The sequence below is a fragment of the Triturus cristatus genome, chromosome 6, assembly GCF_964204655.1.
Source record: "Triturus cristatus chromosome 6, aTriCri1.1, whole genome shotgun sequence".
Taxonomy (NCBI): domain Eukaryota; kingdom Metazoa; phylum Chordata; class Amphibia; order Caudata; family Salamandridae; genus Triturus; species Triturus cristatus.
The window spans coordinates 1,221,263,653-1,221,283,369 of NC_140589.1; the positions used below are offsets into that span (position 1 = coordinate 1,221,263,653).

Here is a 19,717-nt window from a genome sequence, read left to right on the forward strand (position 1 = left end):
GTGTACCGACACAGAGGGTTTGTTGGAAACAAGTGTAGAGGTCATAACAGGGTACTACTTAAAGCCCACCCAACCAATGACTGCTCTTATAAAATGCCAGCAAACGATGGCTGCATCCGACCAAAAGCCAACTCTTGGTGTATTGTAAGTGTATGTTGCATGTAGTAGTGCACTGGTAATATGAGGTCGCTGGGAGAAGGCGACAGTAGTGTAGAAGTGAGACCTAAAAATGTGTATCTGAAAGAAACACGTTAGTTAGATTCCTCACCTTAGAATATCCCCAGGCGTCAGACTGGATCCGGAAGATTTTTCGTCAGCAATACCCCTTGCGCGTCGCTTCGGCGTCGTCTGCGGCTCCGCGTCCGTCGTCGGCGTCGTGCGCCGGAATGACGTCGTCGGAGTACTTAGACGCCGCCCTCGCGCGCTGACGTCAGTTCTTCTTTTTTCTGCGCCAGTAAGTGCAGATCCGGGAGAGCTACCCCTTTAGTCACTTTTTGACTAACTTTTTCGATCCTTTTTGATCTTGTCTCGACTCCGGTGCCGGTAGGATGCCTGGTTTTAAAGCCTGTGCTGACTGTAGCCGCTTGATGTCGGTTACGGACCATCACCGCCGGTGCCTTTACTGCTTGGGCCTCGACCACGACGCGGAGTCGTGTTCGGACTGCAAGGCCCTGACCTCGAAGGCTAGACGGGAGCGGTCCCGTAAGCTTCTCGAGATTCGCCACTCGGCTCCGCGCCCCTCTCGATCCCGGTCCAGGAGGAGGTCCAAGGATCGGTCGCGGAGCCGCAGCCGACGTCATCATCGGTCGTCGGGATCCAAGTCTTCGGGTAAGTCGAAGCACTCCAAGAAGTCCAAGAGGCGACACCGCTCTTCGGACTCCCCTCGCCAGTCGCGCGACTCGGCCGAGGGTCAGGGTGGTTCTACCCCCGCGGCTCCGGCGGAGCCGCAGGTGCCGCGCAAGTCCCCATGCCCACCGGTCCCTGGGACTGACGCGACGCCGGCGGAAGTCAGTGCCTTCCTCTCGGCCATGAGGAACCTGGCTCCGCCGTCGACGCCCGCTGGCGCGCCTTCGGGCCCCGCGGACCCGACTGGGCAACCTTGCCTGCCGGTGGCTCCGGCCTCGACGCCGCAAGCGCCCGAGGGACCCATTCCCGACTCCCCGCCGACGCCGGTCGACCTCGTCACGCCTCCTCCGCCGGCGTCGACACCCGTACCACCTCCGACGCCGACTCCGCTCGGCGTCGAGCCCCGGTCCAGTCCCACTCCGGGCCCGGCGCCGATACGGCGTCGATGGACGCCGCGTTCGGCGTCGCTGGAGACACATTTTGTCTATCGCCCGGCTCCGATCCTTCGTCCTGCATACCAGGAATCGGATGATGGGGACAACTGGGAGGGATCCGAGGATCCTATGGCCGTTCAGGCTCAACTGTCACAGGACTGGGCAGATGAACTGGGGGAGGCCAGTGGCCTGGATACCTCTCCAGACACTGGATTCATCTCTCCTCCGACTGTGGCTTCGGAGGAGGGTGCTGCTTTCTCTGTGGTGCTGCGCAAGGCGGCCGCAGCCCTTGGGCTCGAGCTGCCTGCCGTGGCTGTGAGGACGAACGTCCTCACTGAGGTGCTTCAGTCTGCAGCAAGCTCCACTGAGCCTCTGCTTCCATTCAATGAGGCCCTCACTGACGTTCTGCAGGGCACCTGGTCCAAGCCCTCCACAGTTCCTCCTGTGGACGGGAACGTCGCCAGGCGCCACCGCCCTGCTCCGGGCGACCCCAGTTTTCTGACCCAACACCCTACCCCCGAGAGCCTGGTTATCCAGGCCTCTACCTCCCAATCCTCCTTCCCGACCGCTCCGCCGGACCGGGATTCCAAGAGGCTGGAACAGTTTGGCAAAAAGCTGTTCTCTTCCCTTAGTTTGGGCCTGCGGTCTTTGAACACCGCCTGCCTCTTGGACCGTTATTCCCACTCTCTGTGGGATACGGTGGAGGACGTGCTGCCCCTGTGTCCGGAGGAGGTCCAGACACGACTTACCCAGGCTCTGGCCGATGGGAGGGATGCAGCGCGACATGCTATCCGATGTGGGCTTGACACTACGGACTCGCTGGGTAGGGCGATTTCTACCTCAGTGGCGCTTAGACGTCACGCCTGGCTGCGGTCCACGTCCTTTTCGGGCGATGTCCAGAGCACCCTCCTGGACAGGCCCTTTGATGGCACTCGCCTTTTCGGCGAGAAAGCGGACAGTGCGCTGAATCGCTTTCAGGACTCCCGGGCTACGGCCAAGTCCTTGGGCCTCTTGGCCCCGCGGTCGCAAACTTCCGCTTTTCGCCCCTTTTGTGGTCAAGGAAGTGGTGCCTCCTCACGTACGCCTAGCCATCAGCCGCAGAACCAACCTGCGCGCGGTCGCGGACGTGGTTTCCGCCGAGGCGGTTCTGGAGGACGACTAGGTCAACCCACATCCACCCCGGCAGCATCCGCCTCAAAGCCTTCCTAGTCCGAGCTTTGAGGCCCATTCCACGCCAGTGGGCGGCAGAGTTCGCCATCACCAGCTCCACTGGCGGTCCATCACATCGGACAGGTGGGTGCTGCAAATCGTCCGAAGGGGCTACTCCCTCCCCTTCGAGACAACCCCTCCAGCCATGCCACCGCAGCACCACCGTATCTCGGGGGATCATTTGAATCTTCTCCACGAGGAAGTTTCGGTCCTCTTGGCCAAGGGGGCCGTCGAGCGCGTTCCGAGCCCAGAAGTAGGTCGTGGTTGTTATTCCCACTACTTTCTGGTTCCCAAGAAGGGCAAAGGGGGCCTACGCCCTATCTTGGACCTCCCATCTTTCGGCCTCTATCCTGGGTTTCGGTCAGGGTAGTGTTGCGGCTTCTGGGGCTGATGGCCTCCTGCCTCCTACTAGTGCATCACGCCAGGCGGCGCATGCGGGCTCTGCAGTGGGACCTGAAGTTTCAGTGGGCCCAGCATCACGGCAACCTGTCCGACCATGTCTTGATCTCGGAGGGCACTGCACAGCAGTTGCAGTGGTGGCTCACGGACCGCGATTGGGTCAAGGGCAAGAGCCTCTCCCTTCCCCAACCGGAGCATGTCGTAGTGACGGATGCGTCCCTCCTGGGATGGGGTGGCCATATGGGAGAGGCGGAGATCAGAGGCCTCTGGTCTCCGGCGGAGTCTCGTCTCCACATCAACCTGTTGGAGTTGAGAGCGATCCGACTTGCACTGAAAGCCTTCCTTCCCTCTGTCAGGGGAAGTGTCGTGCAGGTGTTCACGGACAACACCACCGCCATGTGGTATTGCAACAAACAGGGCGGGGTGGGGTCGTGGACCCTTTGTCAGGAGGCTCTGCGCCTCTGGACGTGGCTGGAACACCAGGGCGTCACCCTAGTGGTTCAACATCTGGCGGGCTCTCTGAATGCCAGAGCAGACGAACTCAGCCGCCGGTGCATGATGGATCACGAATGGCGTCTGAACTCCGAAGTGGCGCATGGTCTCTTTCAGCAGTGGGGAGAGCCTTGGTTAGATCTATTCGCCACCGAAGAGAACGCGCAATGTCAGCAGTTCTGCGCGTTGGAATTTCCAAGGCGGCACTCGCTCGGCGACGCTTTTCGTCACGAGTGGAGTTGCGGTCTGTTGTACGCCTTTCCGCCTATACCACTTCTGCCCAGAGTGCTGAAGAAGATCAGGCACGACCGGGCCCAAGTCATCTTGGTGGCTCCGGATTGGGCACGAAGGTACTGGTATCCCGAGCTACTCAGTATGTTGACCGATCCTCCGATGCGTCTGCCCCTTTGGGAGGATCTTCTGTCGCAGCAGCAGGGGACGGTCCTCCACCTGAACCTGTCCAGCCTCCACCTCCATGCGTGGAGATTGAGCGGCGGCAGTTGATGCCATTTGACTTGCCTCCTGAAGTCTGTGATATCATTCTGGCAGCCAGGCGTCCCTCCACAAAGACGGTATACGCCTGCCGGTGGAACAAGTTTGTGGCATGGTGCACAGCAAAGGCTGTGGATCCCCTTTCCGCCACTCTTTCTGAGGTTCTACTGTTTCTTCTTTCTTTGGCCCGGCAGGGCTCTGCCCTGGGCACCCTGAAAGGTTATCTTGCTGCCATCTCTGCCTTCTTGCGGCTTCCTGATCAGCCTTCTCTTTTCAAGTCCCCTGTAGTTACACGCTTTCTAAAAGGCATTACTCACACGTTCCCTCCTGTCCCTTTTTGTAATGCCTCAGTGGGACTTGAATCTTGTTCTCACATTTCTCATGTGTGCTCCCTTTGAGCCTCTTCATAATTGTCCTCTTCGTCTGCTGACGCTTAAGACTGCTTTTCTGGTAGCCTTCACCTCGGCTAGACGGGTGAGTGAGCTCCAGGCTTTATCTTCAAAGCCTCCTTTTCTCTCTGTTCATCCGGACAAGGTTGTCCTTCGGCCTCGTCCCTCCTTTCTTCCGAAAGTGGTGACTCCATTTCATCTGGGGCAGTCTGTCACCTTGCCCACCTTCTTTCCGCCTCCGCATCCTTCCAAAGAGGAAGAGAGGCTCCACCGTCTGGACCCAAAACGTGCGCTCTCCTTTTATTTGGACCGCACAAAGCAGTTCCGGGTGGACGACCAACTTTTCGTTGGATACGTGGGTGCTAAGAAGGGGAAAGCTGTGCACAAACGGACCATCTCTCGGTGGGTCGTTTTGTGCATCAAAATTTGTTACTCCTTGGCAAAAAAGGACCCTCCTGTTGGGCTGCGCGCCCATTCTACTCGGGCCACAGCGGCTACTACTGCTTTGGGACGGGGTGTCCCTTTGCAGGATATCTGTCAGGCGGCGACATGGGCTTCGCTACACACGTTTGCCAGACATTATTGCCTTGACAGCCAAGTCCGGAGGGATGGCTTCTTTGGCCGTTCTGTCCCCAGGACTTTCTGGTGTGATCTTGGTTCGCAGACCCACCACCGGGGATGGTATTGCTTGGGTATCTATTCTAAGGTAAGGAATCTAACTAACGTGTTTCTTTCAGATGAACAAGTTACTTACCTTCTGTAACGATGTATCTGTAAGAAACATTAGTTAGTTAGATTCCTCACCGACCCACCCATCCTCCCCGTTCTGCGAACTGACATCTAGGGTTAAGGTTATCCTTTTCAGGCCCCTAGATTTTATTTTTGGCACCAGTGTCGGTCTTTGCATGGCTCTGAGTTCCTGGCGCGGAAAGCTATGTACAAGAACTGACGTCCGCGCTCAAGGGCGGCGTCTAAGTACTCCGACGTCATTCCGGCGCACGACGCCGACGACGGACGCGGAGCCGCAGACGACGCCTAGCGACGCGCAAGGGGTATTACTGACGAAAAATCTTCCGGATCCAGTCTGACGCCTGGGGATATTCTAAGGTGATGAATCTAACTAATGTTTCTTACAGATACATCGTTACCGAAGGTAAGTAACTTGTTCGTTGGCCTCACTGTTTCAAGTTTAATAGTTTCCAGTAAAAGCTACTAGCTGTTAGATTTTAATAGCTACAAGATAGAAATGCACAATTTATTCCATGTAAATTACCGCACAGGGCAGTTTTATACCTGCATTACTTAAACATGAATTGAGCAGCTTTTAGAGGTGTATGTGATTTCTGTCTGTTACACATTTACAGTATTAACATATAACATACTGCTTAATGTAATTGATCTTGGATTTTAAATTGTTTCATTTAATTTTTTATCCTTTTTCTCTCTTCTAGGGAATGGCCATTGCTGTCTTGGGCCCCACTTTTAAACAATTGTCTGAGAATGTGAATTCCAATGTGGCCAATATATCCTACATTATTGTTGGCCGATCATTGGGTTATCTTGGCGGTTCGGTGATTGGAGGGATTCTTTTTGATTGCATGAATCAGCAACTTCTGCTAGGTAAATGCTACCACAAACTGTATGTGTTTTTATATTGTATGTGGTAATGTATTACTTGTGCATCCATGTCCAAAATAAGCCACACCTATGCTTGGATTGTATATTGCCAGTTGTCTTGCTAGTATTTGGCATGATGATGGTTGTGCTAGAAATTATGGTAAAGACTTCCACTACTTATCGGTGTTGGAGTGCAGATATATTTAGACATTGAATGGCCAAATTTTCTTGATGCTTCTGACCAATTCAAACAAAAAAATAAAATTGCCCCTCTGTCCCACCCCTGAAATCTAATCCTACCCTCCCACAGGCTAGACGTTCGCTTTTGAAACTTTATAAAGGTGGTTGTCTGATTGTTTTGAGAAATGGGTTTTGAGAGAAACAAGAACGTCTATCAAGGATTTCTATGCTTATTTCTTTCTTATGCTACCTACTGTAGAACCTAATTGCATCTTGCCACTCATAAATGCGACAAGGAGATGGTCTATACAGTGTTGGCCCCTACTTCCAGTGCAAGTGAAGTAGTGGAAATGATGAATGAATTGATGCAATGTCAACTCTAAACACCTATTGAAAAGGTGCATCATAATAGGAAGCTGCAAGTGTACGATGGTGTACGTTTCATAGAAAGTAGGGGCTTAAAGAGGTGGGAGGTGGTGGGGAGGAAGCAAGGCCCGTAATAAGTGGGCTTTAGTTATCTTCTGAAAAATGGAATGTTGGGGGCGCTGTGGATGCTGAGAAGAAATTCAGATTCTTAATAATAACTAAATAATATGTGCAAACTTGTGATATATTCATAAAACCTTCTCTAACTTTATTATTACTGTCTTATTATTACATTATTGGTCATCTGTAGCTGCTCAACTGTAACAACTTAGAGTTGAATTGTGACGTCATGGTGCCTCTTGCTAGAGCCAGCAGACAGGCAGATTATGGGGCAGAGTTGCAATGGTTGCTTAAACAAATGTGAGAAAATGCATGTTTTTGTGTGGTCACCCTTATTTTTTGCGGACTGATACTGTAGATTTTTTAACTCTGGAGTACTACTGTCCAGTCTGTTTAACTTTCCGGTAGAGCCATAGTATGTGGTGCAGGAAATACACCCATGACATGAACATTAAATGTCACCTTTGCTTTCTTGCCCTAAGTGCGCCGGGTATGCCCAGACGTGGGTCCCGGGCTCACTGTCCCACTGGATTCAAGCTATCCTGGCTGATGAGGGGTGAAACCCCTTAACCGGTCTTAGGATGCTTGTTTCCAGTCCAGTGAGGACCTAGCCTGGCAGTTCGGACTGACCATGAGGCACAGGATCAAGACTGATTTGCACATGGCTAGGTTATTGCAAATAAAAGCTTCCAGAAACATATATAAGTATTTCCATGTGTTTAATCTGCAGCACAGCAACCTAGGCAGGCCTGATCAGCAGGCAAGACCAGTGCAGCTGGCTTTCTACATGACAGCAGTCCTCTGTTCCATAATGGAGTTAGAATCTAATTCATATCATGCACAGCTGTGTGATGCTACATAACCATGAGCGTGAGAGTCGCATGCAGGAGCATGCGGGGATGTAACACAGGTCTAAACTGGGGTGTCATGGTGAGCAAAGGAATGATGGATTTAACCCAGATATCTTGACTGGGGGTACATGTTTTGATTTGTTCTGCATTCTGTCCATCAACTGTGTGTCTTTTGCTTTCTCGCCGTAAGTGCACTGGGTATGCCCAGACGGGAGTCCCGGGCTCACTATGGCGCTGGATTCAAGCTATCTTGGCTGGTGAGGGGTGAAACCTCGAAACCGGTCATAGGATGTTTGTTTCCGGTCCAGGGAGGACCTGGCTTGGCAGTTCGGGCTGGATTGTTCTCATGAGGCACAGGGTCAAGACTGATTTGCATATAACCAGGTCTAAACTGGGGTGACATGGTGAGCAAAAGAATGATGGATTTAACCCAGATCTCTTGATTGGGGTTGAATGTTTTGATTTGTTCTGCATTCAGTCCATCAACTGTGTGTCTTTTGCTTTCTCACCTGTGGACAACAGCACATATTGTGCAATCCACTAAGCAAACAAGGAGAGCATGACTTCAGGCCTACATAAGTAGCCTGCCCGCTGCCGCTTTTAAACATGTAGGCACACATGTCAAAATAACCCTTTTGACCAGGGAGAAACCTACTTTTAAATATTAAGGGTCTGTTGTACACTTTGGCGGATGGGATTTTCTCTGTCAAGGCTCCAGGGTAAAGAATTACAACTCCCCAAAGCAGTATCCACCCTCCGACAGTCCAGCGGGCATCCTTTGCATTGACAGGAACTGCCGTCACAGCAGTTCCTGCCATGACAGCAGACTAGTGAGTGGGAGACAAGCTTGTACATCATATTAGGAATACTTCAGCTGCTCTTACATTAATTTCTCTATCCTTCTGTGGTTTCATTGATGACCACTGAAAAGTGGAAAAGTGGCTGGTGGCCAGTGGTGAGTTGAAATAGATGTCTGTGCAGATATTATTCTTTTTCATTCTATCCGGATTTATAGAGCACATGGCTACCAGAAGGCTTCCTAGCGCTAGCATCCACAACATTATTGGCACCTTTGCTTCTCAGTGACCCTTCTCAAGATAAGGACTAAGCTAAGTAGAACCCTGCTCTTAAATGCTTCCTATACATGAGTTTATTCTCCATTATTCATAGGCTAATGGGCATAGAGTTCCACAGCTTGGGAACAAGATAAAAGAAACCAGGGTCTAGTTAGAGGTTGAGAAGATCCAGCAGAGCTGGAAAAATACATTCTGCTCCTTGAAGGAGGATATGGGGGGAGGGGTTGCAGGGTTAAGGGGGGGACCTGGACTACACTTTATTAAATAGCTTTGGGAGTAGCTCAAAGGTGATGAAAGGAAAGGTTGTTAGGCATGTCATTGAAGTGCCCACCCTCATCCCCCCTGGGATAGCGTCAGATGTACTTTTCTTACTATGTAAAGCAGATTGATATTGGAAATTTTCTTTTGAAAGAACAGTGCCAAGTCATTTGCAGTGGGCTACTATGGGCTCTGGTAGTAGACTATCTGATTTCAATATAATAAAATATTTAACAATTCGGAATAGTTTCCAAGGCGAATTGGATGCCCTGTTAATCTTGGATTTAAAGTAAGATGCTTGGGCAGATTTAATTTCTAGATGAAAGTTTCTAATGGCCAGGCGGTTAGTTCTTTTTACCCTGCTCATCATGTGACTTGCACCATTTTCTTTCTAGCCTTTTACACTCTTTTCTTAGGTTCAGCAAGTGAGGGGTGAACTGGGAGAAGGATCTGCCCTTATGGTTTATTTATACATATGGAAGCAGCAACACTCCCATGAAATGGCAGCTGCTTCCTTCCTTGTTTCTGTAGTAGGATCGCTCCTTGACCTGTTGTGCTGGCATCCACCGCCAATTCGCTCTTTGGTTTAGTTTTTATATTCAAGAGTGGTGTTTACAGAGAGGACATCTTTGTTTCCCCAGCCTGCTCATGCTCCTCTTGCCAATTCCACGCCAATGACAACTTAAGGATGAGACGCAGGAGACCTGTGAGAGTTATCATGTTGTGGAGGAGCCTCCCACAGTAGGCTAATATGCCTAGGATACTTCACACTTAAATCTCAGGGGAAGAAAGGTTATCAGCCTTCACATTTTCAACTTGCATGTGTTCAGGTGCAACATTGCCAAGAATAGAATTGGTCCCCAAAGAAGTTAATGCTGGATTTAAGGAACTCAAATTTATTTCAGTTGAGTATCAGATGCTTTGCGATGAGCACTAGGATTATGACCCATAGCTTTGTGTTGTGCTCAGTGGTAGTGGTGACATAAAACAGGTTGTCATTGCTAATACTTTTCAGTCCGAGAATGGCCATTAACACCACCTAAACACAGTTCTGAAATAATGTGGCAGCACTGGATATGCCAAAGTACAGATGCTTGTATCCTCACCACCCAACATGCGAAAAAGGAGATGATCTGTTAGGATTTCAGGTCACGGAAGAGCTGATGGAAGTCGGAAAGAGTCTGGTAACAATGTTCTCTGCAGATAGCAGTATTCAAGAGGCCCATGTTGATGCAGATGCTCACCCCACACTTTCAATTTATTGGCTGTGACTGTGTGGGATGCCGTTGGTGTTGAGTGATTTGCACTTTTACAGAACAGAAGAAGGCAAAAAAGAAAATAACACTTGTCTGGATACCTTTTTAGAGATATGATTCTAACTAATGGAAGCATTGTCCGTGTATATATAGGGTTGGTTAATGTGTTTTCTGAAGAACTATATACACTTGTCCAAAAGATCTATGGTTGGAGCACAAAACTATCCAGTGTGCTGGCCACTAGCTTTCATAGCCAGCATAAAAAAGTTAAATGTTTTTCAAGAGGTTCAAATCTATTTTCTGTACTTGCTGGAGATGTATTTATTTCTTTTTAAGATTTTGTTAAGTGTGACTACATCTTCAGTTTATTGTAAAGAGGGTTAAATTGTACATAGACAATTGTACAATTATGTAGACCAAGTGAAACATGAACAATATAAGAATAAACACTTGGTGCAAAGCATATATTTTGAGTTAATATTATTTGAGTATTAAAATGAGAGAAATTCAAATACTTATGAAAAGGGCAGCATGGAGGGAAGAGAACTGGAGCAAACTCTTGAAAAGAGTAATTTCAGAACAAGGAGCAAATCCACTGTAATTCCTCCAGCTCCTCTGTGTAATTAAATAAAAGGTGGTGTTGGTACAGGTCCCTAATGTAGAGAAGTTACAATTGAACGGAAGATATTTCAGGCCCTTTTTAAAAGGCATTTGAAATAAAATCCGATGGAGCTCAGTGGGAGAAAGTTCCATGTTTTGAGGACTCATCCATAAAAGAATTGGGACAAGGTCTTGTGTGTTCTTAAGGTCCTGAGATTCAAATGACAGTAATGTCATATTGGAGAGGCAACATTGGCTGCCTGTGACCATCCGCTTCTTAGCTAGCTAATGCAGGAAGCCACTGCATTGAATAGTGTGTAACATACACACAAATGCTAAGATGCATCCGGTCTTGATACGAAATTCTTGCAGGGGATGCCAGACTAAAGTAATGTGATCAAAGCACTGAGAACTGATCATGGACTGTTGCTTTGAGGTGAAATTCACAAGCTTTAGAAATACTAGAATGAGTAGATTCACTTAGTCTAACCTTGACGAGACCAGTGCTTCGACTGCCAGTTTGAATGTATCAATTGTAATGCCTTTTCCCCATGATTTCTAAAATGAAGTTTATCATCCAGCATGAAATCAAAGGATGTCACAGTTACAGCGTAGGTGATAACAGTTTCGAGCCCAGAGAGAGCTGAGGTGGGATTGGAATGTAGACTCGATGTTGCAGGGATAAGCAGGAACTCTATTTTCCAATGCTGTAGACCCATGTAGTTATAAGTATTTCATATTTGTGTCAGTGTAAGGCCTTAGTAGAGTTGAAGGATGTCCAATTTAGTGGATATTTATAAATATGGCTCTGTATCATCCACATATTGGTGATAGCCAAATCCCAATTTGATCATAAGCTCAAAATAGCAGCTCCATGTAGGTATTGAAAAGAGTGATGGCTAGGATGGCAACTTTAAGCCTCCCTATGACAAAATGGGCAAAACAAGGTACTCCTAACCCTCTCATGTTTAGAGCATTTGTCAGTGTCACAAGAGAACTAATTTGGGACCCATTTTTCTGTGCCTAAGCAATAGGTTTCTTGGTTAAAAGGGTTTGATAGTGAATATATGTGTTATTCTTCTGAGTTCTTAGAGTGTCAAAATTTGAGACAACATAGATTGCAGTGTGTGCTTGTGCAAGCTCCACAGTTTGGACATCAATGTTCTGTTGTCCTGCTTAAATGCCCGTGTCGAGGTGGAACTTTTCTTATTTCTGCGCCTCAATGGAATTCCCCCAATTTCCTTTTTTTTTTTTTTTTTTTTTTTTTTTTTTTTACATCCAAATTTGATTCACCATCGATAAAAACACTAAAGAATTACTCAGTACAAGCTGAAATATTTACAATGAACAGCTTGATGGGTCTGCCATTTGTTTATCATCGGTTTGCTTGTTGTCCGTCCCGTTTCCTTAGTACTTATTAACCTCTTGAGTGCCCATGACGAGATGGTCTCGTCATGGGCCGCGGTTGCGCTGTGCCCATGACGAGACTATCTCGTCATGAGCCCCGCCCGCTAATGAAACGCCCGGCACAGGGCGTGGAAAGGGCGGGGCACTCAAGGGGTTAAAAGCTTTTCCTTCTTCTTCTTATGTTTGTCTGTGCCCTGGACCACAGCTTCTTTGCCATCCTTTTTATTCATTCAAGGAACTACTTAATTTGTTTTGAGTGCTTTTTCTGTTTTCTTTTCATTCCTTTTCTACCAGCGGGTGGGAAACAGTCTTTATCATGCAGGCATTGCAGCATAATGCCTTTACAATGCATCTGTTGCCACGCAATGCCTTTACCACGTATTGCCTTTGCCTCATGTGTTTTTACGACGTGTATGCCTGTACCACGCACGCCTTTACAACGAAATAGTAAGTATATATAAGGTCAAGTATGTTTATATGTGTGTATACAGTGGAAGGTGATTCGCCGAAACGCGTCGGTCCTTACTGAAGGGGAAATGAGGACTGTGTGAGGAAAAACGCCTTGAATATATGCAATCAGCAATAAAATAATTAGACTCACCAAGAACGTTGTCGCTGTTTGGATCTGTGTGGATCTGTGTGCTTCTGAAACTGACATCCGCAAGGAGGACGCCAGAAAGGAAAAAAATTATATATATACTTAGTGTAAGGGCGTGTTTAGGGGTGGGTAAGATGAGAATAATCTTTATTTTTCAGTTAATTAAAACTTAAAATTTTTTCAATATAATCACAAATTGAAAACATCATCCAATGAAATCCATCATTTACATATATCTGTACTGTCTTCCAACCTTTGTTATAAAATGTTTTTGGTGCACCTTGGCACCCCAACCAGGACGCACTTAAAAGAAAAAGATCTTTACGGCCTCAATTATACATGCTAGCATTTCTAGTGCAAGTACTCTGGTAAACCAAATTCCAAATGAAATAAAATATATTCAAAAGGAATATGCAATTTATGTGTCACATGGTATCATTGCTAATGCGAATACTCTAAAAAGGCCAGATGGTTCCTTGGCTTAGTTTTGAAACTCAACACTCAAGTGTACATGGCCATTAAGAAGAGTCAACAGACTTGCAATAGAATAGCTTTGGTAAATAGTACAAAATATACTCTTAATAAAGTGCTTAATGCTTGGCTTATTCCTGGTTCTAAAACTACCAAATTAAGAATATAAAACATATTAGTTTAACATATGCAAATATACTGGATTGAGGTGCTTTGTCCGTTTAAGATTGAAAGGAGTGAACAATACAATAAATTCATTATTGGAACAATGATTAAAATCCTCAAGGAGACAAGACAATATGCTTGGCCTAATTTCAAAATTCACCACTCTAGTCCTGCTGGAAACAGCAGTCTACCAATCAAATACATGTTGGTGCAAAATACACCAGGAAAGTGCTCAGTGCTTGACCCAGATTTCAAACCATCATGCTAAAACCACAAAAATAACATTCGCAAAAATAAAAACTGCAAAGCTTAAAACATAATTATTGTCCTAATGTGTTAGAGCCAAGGGAATAATGTTTAGTTGTTCACTTTGGGTCTGCCATCATCCGGTTCTGGAATGAAGATAACTAGTCGTAAGGAGTTACCATAGCAAATGTTAATGCAGCTAAAGGAGCTCCTTTTATAACCCTGGCTTTGCTCATTTTGATTCTGCATAAACTTAAGGAATTTCCTGGAGGACATTGCGTCATCTCCTTTAAGACTGGCTACAACTGCTTGCTGACGTGTACGTATGCTGTTCCTATAAAGTACTGTCTCAGTCACCCTTTCCCTTTCCCCATTAGAGCTTAACAGGTACAGACAATATGGCAAATGTCTTCCTTTGGATAGTTACAAAGCCGACATGAGATCTCAGCAGTTGATCTCACCAAACAGGGAAACTAAAAGGTATTTGAAAATCTCCCACCCGGTTTAGGGGTGGATAAGGGTATGGGGTGGCAAGGGTGTTTTTAAGGTGGCTAAGGGAATTGGGTGGTAAGGGTGTCTTTAGGGTTTGTGTCGGTAAGAAAGTTGGGTAGTAAGTGTTTTTAGGGTTTATGGGTGATTAAGGGAATAGAGTGGTAAGTGTGTTTTAGGGTTTATGGGTGGGCTAGGGAATAGGGTGGTATAGGTGTTTTTAGGGATGGATACGGGACTTGGGTTGTAAGGGTGTGATGGGTCAGAGTTTGGTTGTAAGGGTATTTTTAGGGTTTAGAGGTGGATAAGGGAATAGGGTATTAAGGATGTGTTTAGGGATGGGTAAAGTAACGGGGTGGTAAAGTTACAAAAATGGGGTTTGGGGGGGGGGTTACCTCCCCAAAATAAAATATTTATTTTTATAATTTTTTTTTTTTTTTATTAAATGAGAGGGTGTTGTGGATCCTATCTCCCATAAAAAAGAAAATCTGGTGTGTGTGTTTCACTTACGTTGTATATACTTGTCTTACGTGGTAAAGGTATATGTGTGATAAAAATGTGTGTGTGATAAAAGCATGCCTCCTAATGTCATACACCCCAGCACTTCTGTTACTCCCCTGCCCACCTCCCTGTTTAACGTTTCTCCAGAAGGCTCTGCAGCATTCTGTTGCTCCCTTTTACGGTACTCCTTCAGTTTCTTGCTTGATCTATTTATATTTTTCTTTCTTTTGCACACGGTAGCCACTACTTGCTTGCAGGCCACTTCGTGCACTTTAAAAAATATATATATGTTATTACTGCTCCAAGATTGTGTGGATGAGCCAGAATCTATATGTTCCTCATGGGGTAGAGTTTCTCCCTTCCATCCAGCTCAGGCAAGAGATCCGTCATTCCTCTCTAGGAGAATGTTATGCAAGTGGTGACTAAGATGTAGGACAAGCTTCTCTTGTTGTCTATAGCAAACTATAATCTGCACGCTGAATACTGGCCACCCTCAGATGAGTAATCTGTGTGGCCTTCTCACTTCGTTAAATATGGTGTTGCCTTATAGCCTGAGTTCACACTCCAAACCATTGCTAAGATGCACCTGCGAGAAGCCCATGTATACCCCTACCAGTTAGACTAGCCAACCAGGAATCTTTGTAACGGGGAGCCTTTCTTTCTTTTCACATGGTCGAGCATTAAATGTTGAAATCTTGGCTTTTGTTTACCATGGCCAGCTAAATTCTCAATCCCTCTCTGAACCTCCAGTTGATAAAAATGTTTCTTGGTACAGCCCAGGGCAAAGCAATTCCCCTTGACAGGGAGGCCTGGTCTTGTGCATCACAAAGAAGGATCCAGGTAAGGACTTCCACAACATAATTTCATTGTGATTCTAGATTAGCAGTGGGTATGATTAAGTGTATGAGGTTCTCCTTCAAATCTCTTGTCCATTAACAGTCTAGAGCTTTTGGAGATTGCCTACTCTGATCAGAAGGGCTCCATTTTGATCAATGTTCTATTCTCTAACCTTTTGAATAATGCGTCGCCACCTACTGCTTAGATTGGAGATGCAGAATAAGTATGGATTTGCTGAGGATCTTTGACCCTTGGTCTTTGGAAGCCTTGCAGTCCCAGATGTGCCTTATCAAGTAGAAAAACAATATTAGGTAACCTTTCATTCTTTCCTTCACATCAGTCGGATACTGGTGGTTGAAGTTCTCACCACGGCCATGATCTTCATCAGGAAATATGTGACACTCGGTCTCTAGCTTATTGTAAGGATCATATCTTTTAGCATGGAGTCCCCTTTTCCATTTCAGTTTGAAGACACGTGTTTTTGAACATGTAGCAAGTGATGAATTGCTATTTCATCAAATGCACGCTTCTGGCATGTGCTTTTATTCTGCAAATGTATAATTATGTCTGATATGCAAGATCAATCAAAAACACATTCAGTGATAATTTAGTGACTATTTAGCTTAGAATATATTCCAGGAATGTCATAAATCTTATGACTGTTTCCCTCCTTAATTCTATTATTTTATTTATTTTAATCACTTGCTTTTAAGCTTCTTTCTATTAGTTTTTGGTTCTTTAAAAAAAAAAAAAAATGTATTGTTCTAAACATGCTCATGATACATTTTGCATATTGGTCGTACAGTGCGAACATCCTCATACTATTGTACATTAACTGTCCCCGGGAGTGGCCTAACATACCATAAATAAAATCTGACAATTCCAACATTGTCCCTCCCTTTCACATTAGGTCTAAGCTAGCCATGTGCCTCTATTTTAAAGTGTACTCCACCCTGATTCCGGCCGCCACCTCATAGCCCCAGTATTGCTCCTCTGTAATTCCTCCATGGGGACCATATTTTTTCCAATTTTTTGGGACATCCTCTGGCCTTGTAGATCACTTTAGTTTTGGTTTCTTAAACACCTAAAGGGCAGGTTCAGTTTTAACTGTAGTCTCCATTTTTGTTACCCTGTCAAGCTTCTTTACGTTTGGACCAGATATTGCATGTCATTATGACGTAAAGTCCTAAGGTCTAACTCCATTTTTAAGTAGGCCAAGAATCCATCTTAGGTAATGGAAGTTGCTATCGTCTCAATTTTAGGTAACTGGAGTCGTCCTTTTCCTCTATTTTTGCAGAATCATTAACATGTCTGCCATTGACGCAGATGTTGTCTGTGTTTGTCTTTACAAGAACAGTGAAAGTGTCACGTCATTCAGATAAGGACCTCAACTAAACCCCCAGTGACATCAGTCTTGGACAGGTGCCATTTTCAAGGTAAAAAAACAACCATAACCCAAACAATGTAGTATATACTGATGTATTTTTACCGTATTAGTGCATCTACTAATATACATGATTATGTCAAAACATTCCAAATATGACATTGCAAATTCTGTCCTAGATAAGATACAAGATATACTCTGGTCACAGACCAATCCAGATGAGCACAGCACCAGATTCCATCTCAACTTAAGAAACCTCCATAAAGACTTTGTGAGGCTCTGTGAAGCATTCAATTCTGCCTTCACTGACTGGTGCCAGGATTGTGTTCTTGCATAGTCACAATCTCCTAGCTTTTGGCCTCATGCTTGAAATGGCTAACAAGCTACTTCAAACAGACAAGAAATCATGTTGTCAAGGTATGCATACCACCTTCGAAACTCAGGCTTATTATTTATTCATTTGCTAGAGCTAGCATAGTGCTTATAGATAGCACTTTGAAGGTGTAAGGGCTATAAATTTTATGTTACGATTTTACCTGTTTTGACTCTTCTTTAAAAGCTTAGCCGCTTTTTATTATCTTCTGTGATGTTACCATATTATGTGCCCTAGATCCCAGCATTTTAAGATAACTATTGTAAAATAAATATGTAGAAAAACATATTCAATTATGTTATCTTGAGTGTGTGACTCATTAATGAACAATATCGATTACCACTGCTCCCTGTTAGGAATCCAAAAGCCTTGCCACCACTCATTTATGTACTGGTTGTGGTTCTGCAGGGCAACAATAACCTGTTTTTCACATTCAATGCTTGTGCATTGTACTAAGTTTACTTGTTTCACCCGTGGATGTGAAAAGTGTGTAGAGTTGAGCCAAAGACTCAGTTTACGCAAAAAGCTCTCTCAGCGTGTTCATTGTAAATTCTCATTCTGGTCCCCGGACACCATAGTAAATGGGCCTGTCTCATGAGACCCCTCCAATGGCTTACCTCTGTTGTCTTATTTTAGAGTGTAAGCAGTCCATGTTCTAGTGCATCTTAGGTAAGGTAGAGCTAGCCATTTTGCTACATCCATAGGGAAAAAGGCCACCTGGTTCCTTATTCCCTGGGAAATATTTCAGTTGCTAATCGGCCAGATAATGAAAATATATTTCAATGACTTAATCGGGGCCTTCACTCCTGTAATAAAACAGGAAAAAGCCTTTGACTTCGGTTGTATTATATAGTCCCACTCAAACGTAATGGGTACATATACATATACTCCTAGGCACTGTTGGTTGAAAAAGTGGTTCAAAAACTGTAATGTGGTTAAAATATTTTTAATATTAATTCATGGCTATGTCATTTATTGTAAGTTGCTATATATGCAACTACAACATTGATTTTATATTTCTTCTCTGTGCAGTCGACCTGAATAGTGTTAGACTTTTATTTTCATCTCATTTTTACATTCTTAATTCAGATTACACTTGCTGCTTACATTGCTGTTATTGAAGTTGAACATTTATGTTCTCCATTATTCATTTCCTTTATAACTTTTACTTTATTTTGATTTTGACTCTGCCCCAGGTGTAGATGCTGATTAAAGCCACATGTCCAACATTCTTCTCCTCCTTCCGTGCTTAAAGATTTTTCAAGTTTATAGCAAAATCTAATACTAGTGGCCGACTACCAAATCTCTACTCTTTCTTCACATTGAGAGTTAGTAAATGTCCACTTTTGAATAGTGGTCTTACATTATTCACATCAATACAGCGCACAGACTACCATTAGTACAGTATTGTGGCACTTGCGGTAGTCTGGGTGTGGCTTTCCAGGTGACTTCCAGATTTTGATTGCAGCCCAGCATCTCATTATGTGCTGAGTATGTTCTGCTGTTAGGGGAGTTCTTCAGTTTTACCTCCGCTTCACTTCCACCAGCCCCTCAACATTAACTGGAGGCAACTCTAATACCTCTTTCATTTGTTAAGGTTAGTCAACACTTATGGGCCCTATTACGATGTTGCGCAGAGGAAACTCCATCCGACATAGTCTCAGTCATGGGACCGACCTACATCCGCTCGGCGTTCTCCCCCCCGACTAATTAGGATGCGACTGAACACTTTTCGGTCTCATTCCTTTACTTTACAATGGGAGCATGTATTCTGGCCGTAATGCATGCTCCCATTGTAAAATAGGCGATGCAGATGAACTGCAACTTGTGGCAGGCACTTCAAGGTACCTGCCTAGGGGTGCAGGGATCAACAGTGGGTCACCATAGGTGCGCCCTCAGCATGCAACCTGAGGCCGTGCACCCAAGGGGGCCCTGCTGGGGCCCCCCAAAGTCGAGTACCGTCAGCCTTTCTGTGTCAGAAAGGCCGGCACGGAAAGGCTGTTGAAACCCACATCGTAATCCCGCGGGCAGGAAAAGGCCACCCTTGGGTTTACTGGCTGAATTCCGACTAGCAGACGGGCTCTCTGTGCCCGTTGGTAGCCAGTTGAAGTGACTACTCGGATTTCTTTCCGACCATCTCCATTGTTATGAGGCGGTCAGAAAGGAAAGGAATCCGACCGGAATATTACAAAGCGGTCAGAAAGGCTCCGACAGATGGTCGAAACCGTTACTGACCACATCGTAATAGGGCCCTTAGGCTCTAATATATGAACATCTGAATTTAAGAATCGCAGTTTTATTTTAAATCTGTTTTTATTGGCATTTAGTAAACAAGTACATGAGCAGTTTTCATCTTTTCTGCAGTGTGTAGCGACATTAGATGATGTGCGTCACTGGACATCAATATACATTTAATACAAGTGAGGTTTCAAAAGCTGTTTTCGACACCGTATTTTAACATACGGTTACTTGTAATACATTATTTTCCCACAACCAATACATGTAGTGTATATGCACATGTTGCGGAGCTGGTTATGTTTAAATAGTCAATTCGATGCAGATAGATTGGTTAAGCTGTTCATGTGGCAATAACTGTGTACATGGGGTGTTGAACTTGGAGTAGGGTTGGAATGCTCACGTAGGTTGGAGTATGTAGAATGC

At 45.4% G+C, this 19,717-nt stretch overlaps 1 protein-coding gene across 1 annotated transcript in view; it reads left to right on the forward strand.

Annotated features, from left to right (window-relative positions):
• The window catches only part of LOC146821199 (solute carrier family 60 member 1-like), a 211,351-nt gene that overhangs the window by 83,274 nt on the left and 108,360 nt on the right, over positions 1-19,717 (forward strand). The window contains exon 2 of the mRNA XM_085612136.1: positions 5,713-5,881. Coding sequence (XP_085468262.1) covers positions 5,713-5,881 — 169 coding nt within the window. The remainder of the gene's footprint in view (positions 1-5,712; positions 5,882-19,717) is intronic.